Source organism: Puntigrus tetrazona, chromosome 2 (assembly GCF_018831695.1).
Source record: "Puntigrus tetrazona isolate hp1 chromosome 2, ASM1883169v1, whole genome shotgun sequence".
In the NCBI taxonomy this organism is placed as follows: domain Eukaryota; kingdom Metazoa; phylum Chordata; class Actinopteri; order Cypriniformes; family Cyprinidae; genus Puntigrus; species Puntigrus tetrazona.
This window is the reverse complement of record NC_056700.1, coordinates 11930729-11937590: the sequence shown is the minus strand read 5'-3', so window position 1 is coordinate 11937590 and position 6862 is coordinate 11930729. Positions and strand designations below refer to the sequence as shown.

At 36.8% G+C, this 6862-nt stretch overlaps 1 protein-coding gene across 2 annotated transcripts in view; it reads right to left on the bottom strand.

The window, feature by feature from the left end:
• Positions 1-6862, bottom strand: part of pld1a (phospholipase D1a) — a 29518-nt gene continuing 22656 nt past the window's right edge. The window contains exons 22-27 of one of the 2 annotated variants that reach the window (XR_006252734.1): positions 5853-5902; positions 4618-4752; positions 3532-3685; positions 3328-3445; positions 1710-2623; positions 1-325 (exon numbers count right to left, since the gene is read on the bottom strand). Coding sequence is in view for 1 of the 2 variants with exons in the window: in XM_043260123.1 (XP_043116058.1) it covers positions 2399-2623; positions 3328-3445; positions 3532-3685; positions 4618-4752; positions 5853-5902 (682 nt within the window). In the remaining variant the exon portion in view is untranslated. Of the gene's footprint in view, positions 2624-3327; positions 3446-3531; positions 3686-4617; positions 4753-5852; positions 5903-6862 lie in introns of both variants that reach the window. The other variant, XM_043260123.1, reaches the window with a different exon arrangement.

Below are 6862 nucleotides of genomic sequence, written 5' to 3'. Positions count from 1 at the left end.
TGTTTTTGCAATTTATTTGAAACTTGTTTAGTGCAAATTTCTATTACACAGATCGAAATGGAGTCACGGCTAAAATACACCTTGTCTGTCAAATTCACAGTTAATATAACTAAAAGACAACATGCTTGTTATGAAATGTGCTAGAAAAGGTAGAGCAGGAGCTCTGTGTTATTCAGTCGGGTTCGACTCTGCTTTCACCAACTGAGGGAAGATGCGTCGAGCTTGAATCTTCAAAGCCAGTGATACACGTTAAATACATTTCCGAAGCTATGCTGGATCACTTTGTGAACGTGAACTTCTCAGTGCAGATTCTTTTTTTGTGCATCTTTTTTAAAGGAAAAAAAAAAAAAAAAACTACATTTTAGACAATTAAACTTTGGCTACATTCAGACTTATAATGCACAATTTCACCAACTAGAAATGAGTGACAGAAATGAGTTGCATTATGGCGGTAAAATTAGGTGGAAATTTTGAAACACTAACATTCAAAAGCTTGGGGTCAGTAAACGTATGATTTTTATGTCAAACAATGCCTTATATCCTGTGAAAAAGTATTAGGTTTCCTCAAAAATAATAAACAGCATGGCAGTTTTCAACATCGATAAGATGTTTCTCGTTTCTGCACCAAATGACTGCTGAAAATGTGGCATATAAGATAACATTACATGCATACGTAGCACTAATATAGCCTGTTTTTACAGTAGCCTGTCAAACTAATCGCAATGAATCACATCCAAAATCAGTTTTTGTTTACATAATAGCCAATGTATGTGTATACTAATGTATATGTAAATACAAACACATGCACACATTTAAGAAAAATGTGACATTTCTATATTAAATATATTTATATATGATATAGTTTATGTAAGCAACAAGGTACGAGAGACTGAATAAAACACAGCTGCTGACCAATCAGAATCCAGAAATGGAACGAACCATTTTAACGTTTTATTCACAATACGGCACGGCTTTGACCACTTCACCCAACGGTTCTGTGTATTACTGAGCAACACTATTAGCAACATGAAATGAATAATATAGTTAAATTTGTTATACAAGTTTTATCTTTATTTAATGAAGTATGAGTGACCCCTGCTCACGTTATGTTGCATCTTTCATCTTTAATTCAACGCCCTTCAGCCGTGATGCAGCATAGCCTCTAGCACCTTATTGCTTACGTAATATATACACATGTAAATATTTTCAAAATACATGCTATACGTGTGTATTTATATATACGTACTAAATATACACAGTACACGGACATTATGTAAACAAAAACTTTTAATTTGAATGGTATTAATCGTGATTAATCGTTCGGCAGCACTAAAATGTATTAACCCTTAGCGTTCCTAAGGTCTCTTTTTGAATGGGATTGGTACCCCAGGAAATCAGGTTATAACACAAAATTGTAACTTGTTTTACTGTAATTATTACAGCTAAATTAAGCAGTGGTGAGGATGACGGGCTTTCTGAAAGACATTAAAAACTCTTACTGATCCCAAACTCCGAATGGTAGTATATTCCCATATAGCACTTTTTATTTCAGGGGGGAAACACAGATAAAAGCGCAAAAACTAAAAACATGAAAAATCACTAAAAATACATATAGAGCGGCAAACTGCTGAAAAAGGCTGACCCGATGATATTCAAACACCAAGGGGCAATGTGAACATGGCAACGAGCGCCGATTCGTGAAAACTGACCTGTGCCACATTTGTGAAGGGGAAAACATAAAAAGTGGACGCCACACGTCGCTGCTTGGTGCTGAAAGGCAACAATTTCCTTCAGTTACTCAGCACTTTAATTCGCAGACAGATTGTCTGGTCTCCCCAGAGCACTGACACTTAGACACAGGCAGCGAGGCTGGACAGTAAAAGCCTCTGCAGACTCCGTCTAAGAGCTGGTTCACCAGACAGAAAACACATATCACTGTACTCAGCCTGTCATGGATGCGCTTCCACTGGGGACGCCGTGCTGAAGAATGGGCTGCAGTGACAAAATTACATCTGACAGGCCTTCCACTCTCCATTTTGCTCTTCACTTTGAGTGCTGCCTCTACAAATGAGCCGGCTATAGCGATAAAAATCAAATCTCTTTATGTACATTAGAAATAAAACATTTCTTTAAAAAGCCCTTCTGTTTGGCATCTCATTAAATACATTATTGTAAAAGCACAATATGTGCTGATAATTACATATATCATTATGTACATTTATAACATCGACGAGATACAAAACAATATGAAATTTCCTGACAATTGACAGACAGCTTGTCTTACTATCCTTTGCTTCTTCGTATCCACTGGAGAGGTTTCGTCCACCACAGTGCTGTCTTTGTTTTTATCCTCATGACGGAAGTGGATTGTCGTTGTTGTGCTTCTCATTTGGTGCCATCAGGTCCAGATCTCAGTGGGCACCATGGCTTCTTTGGTGCCTACTGAGGGCATGAGGTTCTCCTCACAAAGGAAGTCCAGCGGGAACTGGACCAGGAAGCCTCTAATCTTCTTCAGCAGCTCCTGAGCTTTAACAGGGTCCTCTTTATCAAGACCTGGTTTGAACTGGAAGCTCATGAGCTCCTGCTTGTTCCTCACCAGACTTGAGGGCAGACAGCGGAAAACCTGCAATGCCACCACCACATTGAATTTCTCATCTGTTCTGAATTACCAAATACATTTTATTATTATTATGACAAATTGTTGGTTACTAAAGGACCTAACATTAAAGTATATTAAAATATAATAAACTAAACTACAGAAAAAAATATATAAATGACTAAAGCACACAACACTTAGTTACAAATATAAATAAAAATGTTTAAATATAAAACTAAAACTTTACAATTAGTTATAAAAGCTAATATTTCTATGTGTTACATATGGTAATAGTATATTATATAGAATTGATCATTTTATCAATAAAAGCATGATGACATCATAAAAAAACATATTGAAAATGTAGTTATTTGTAAATTACTTTTTTTTCTATAATAATGAATTAAATGCGTGTGTGCTGGTGTGTGTGTGTGTGTGTAACATTTGGTTGTGTGGCTGAGGTGTGAGAGGTATTTATGAAATTGCCTGTATACAATGGTGGCTCAGAATAAGAATCTCTCATTCCATTAAGCCTCATTATTATTGGCCTGCCATGAGACTGCCAAACAACCAACAGAATTTGAGAGCGATACCTATCTGACAAATGAACCAGCAACACCTCTACATCATAATTCAAATGCTCCATGTAATATGAAGATGGAAAGTAGCCATCATAAATTCCATTACACGCCCAAGAGTGAATGCAGAAAGACACAAGGAATCACACGCACTTTTTCATAGATGGTGGCGTTCCGACCCGAAATGCTCATCCAGACGTCTTTGTAGAATGCGTTGCTGATGGGGTCGCTGACATCAATGGTTGGATCATCAAAGGCACCAAGAATGGTTCTGGATTATGACAAAACAAAAGAGTTTCAGCTGTGACGGAGTTGTTTTGCTAACACCAGCATGGCTGGCTTTCCACCAGATCTTACTTGAAGCACTCCAGTCTGAGCTGCAGAGCGAACTTGCCAGCCTGGTACTCTTGACCATCCATCACCGATGGCGTCGTTTCTGAATCTTCAAAAATCACAGCTACTTCGCTGTCCCTTTTTCCCAGCATGCTGCGGTCGTTGATATTGGCAGACCCTGTAAAATACATTAATTAATTAAAAAGAGACAAGAAAAAGAAAAACAATAAATGGATTTTGTCTAAGGCGATAACACTACAGTAGTTGGAATTAAATTACTTCAGTTTGAATTAAAAATAAAGAAATAAAAATGCCTAGTAGCTTTAAAAGCGTAACAGGTCTGAGCCTTTTCATAAATTGCAATAACTATTAAAAAAATACAAAAGGAAACACACACTGGTCATGACTCGCTTAATCTAAAATATAAAACAAATAATAATCACAGACAACAAAACAAGATTTTTTTTAATACTCTACAATTCAATTTTATTCATTGTTTTGTAAGCGATTGGATCTCGAGGCATTTAATTCGATAGCACACGAAGCTTCCACCTACAGAATCAGAGATAACTCAATTTCAGTGTGCAGCTAAATGTTCCCGTCTGCCTCCTTCTGATCTATAGCTTTCTTCATTTGATTTCTTGTATCTTCGGCACAAATCTAAAGCTTTATCTGAAACGACACTCGCTTATCTTTTATGAGTTTCTTCTGCTCCTCGTACAAAGTATTATTTTAACTTTTTTTTATATACAGATTGGATATATCTTTCAGAAAACGGAGGCATGAAGATTAAACTGCAGAGCAAATGTCAATACTGCACATCTGGCAGTGCAGTCATGCGTAAACTACACAGACCACAATATTTTCCTTATTAAAAATCACAAATTGGATGCAAAGTCCGTTGACGTCAATCTAAATATACCTTTTTGGGGAAATGAGCAGGCAAATGTGAAAACCAGCTATTTATTTGCCAGGTCAATGATTATATGTGGCCTCACCGTCTATCCTTCAAAATTACCATAGTCCTCCACAAGAGGGAGTATACAGCTCTAGTCACAAAGAAACAGTTTAACAATTAAAGAGAAAAGCAAGCATGGGAATGTAACTCACCAATAATGACAGTGTTGTCGTCAGCAATGAGCAGCTTGCTATGAACGTAGATGAGCTCAGTGACCAGTCTGCCCTCCAGCTCCGCATGAGTCCTCAGACCACAAATAGAGATGTAGTTCATCCATTGGTCATCCACTACCGGGGTATAAAAGATAGAATCGGGGTGAAACACTGAATGATGCCAATATCCCAAATGAAAAGCGTCTCTTGCCATTTAGACAAAAAAATAACGCTACCTGAAGGTTTGAAAACCTTTTTCCAAATCTAATCCGTTTGACATTATTTAACCTTGAGTTTTAAAATGTATTTAAAAATATGATATTTTAAGTTAATTAATATTTCAACATTTGCACACTCACTGTTAATAAATGGTCACATGATATGCACTGTAAAAATGTTCAAATCTTCAAAAACTTAAATTCAGTTGTTGCCTTCAATTTGTTTTTTAAGCATTACCAAATTGGCTGTAAAAGTCTTTCGAATGATAAAACTTATAAATGGGTTTGACATGTTAAAATTGTTGAGAAAAAATAAAGTACATTAAAGCAATGGAAGGGATTGTGTTACAATTGAAATAGTTTTTTTACAGTGTTCTTGTCATCAAATTCAGTATTTTTAAAATAAATTAGTTTTGATTTTAAATGTTCAATTATTTCATTCAATTTCATTTTTGAGATTTCATTGATTATCTTTTCAGTAAATCATAAACCCTCAGATTTGTTATCTTTATCTCTACTTCTTCATCTCAAATAATAAAAAAAGCTTTAAAACTTCCTATGTTATATACAATTCTTTCTCTCTGTATTCAGTCACTCGTTCTCGTTCTATAATTTTTGTTAAAGTTTTGCAAATAAATAAACTAAGAAAGAAAGAAAAAGAAAAACAAAGGCCAACACTGGGTGTTCCCCGTTATAAATCCTTCGTAAATCTAGTTTAGCGCAACAGCTTCATAAATTTCACCTCGACTCTATACAAAAAAAAAATTCTACTAATGTCATCCACTGCACGTAACCATTCGGCACATTTTGAAACTCACTAACATTTTGAAAATTGCGTTCACTTGTCTTATATGTTGCAATGTCGTGGTAAACCACAGAAGAGAATTCATTACCACCAGAGAGTCAGGTTCACACTAAATTATGTCTCAATCACGTCAGCTTACAGTTCCTTCTCCAACATCTGACACGTACAGAGAGAGAAAGAGAAAGAAGAGGGATGGGAACCCTCAGACTTACTTTCTTTCTTCAGTTGAGAGATTATGGAGTACTCTCCTCTGTTCATGGTCCTGCAAAAGCAGACATTCAGTCCATGATTACATGTTTTTACAAATGCAATCGTAGCATCCTGACAGCTCATTGTGTTCTCTCAATAGGTTGACATTATTCTTCTCTAGACTGTCTACCAAAGGCAAGCTTATACACTAAACCTGCCTTGTCATGCAAAATCCTACAGGGAGTTGCGAAAAAAGGACATTTACTGACAAACGAATCAACAAATAACCCTTGCAGCAGTTTTCAATGTATACTGTGACACTGAAGCGCTGCTTATTTCCATTTATTTTCCAGACGAGTGAAACAAGCATTTAACACTTGGCTGTGCCTCTTACGTGTGTAATGGAATGAATTGGTAAGCTGGCATCGGAAAACAAAAGGCGCACTGTCTAACACGGGTCATTATCCCCACATCAGCGACATTTACAATTTTCTTTGACAAATTCCTGCTTTCATCCAAATGATATGCAGAGAGCGTGATGGGAAGGTTATCGTGGAGATGATGATGATGATGATCGTGGCTGACTGCAGGATGAAAGCAGGCTCGTCTGGTAGATCGGGGCTGCTCGCGCTTCCTCTCTGATAGAGTTGAAAGAAGCTGTGAAGCTGTTTAGCGTGTTGTCAGACTCATTAAAGCTTAATCAGGGGAGGAGAGGAGAGAATGTGCCTGAGTTCACTAAAGAGGAAGCAATAACTGCGTCACTGGGAGACTGACTGCTGCTGTGAACTCGGGAATGACGCTGCAGAAACAGAAAGAGCGGTCAAGTCATGCTCAGTGTACATGACTTGCTTTTCAACTTGAAAACAACACCGACCACATTTACCTCTTTAAATGTTAATAAATGTCCCTGGAATGTAAATTATTTCTTAGCAGATGCTGTACTGAGAAAGAAAACAAGCCGAATGTAAGCATCGTCGGTCACTGAAGTTATATTTTCTGCAAAATAATTATAGCATAACATATTACATGACCC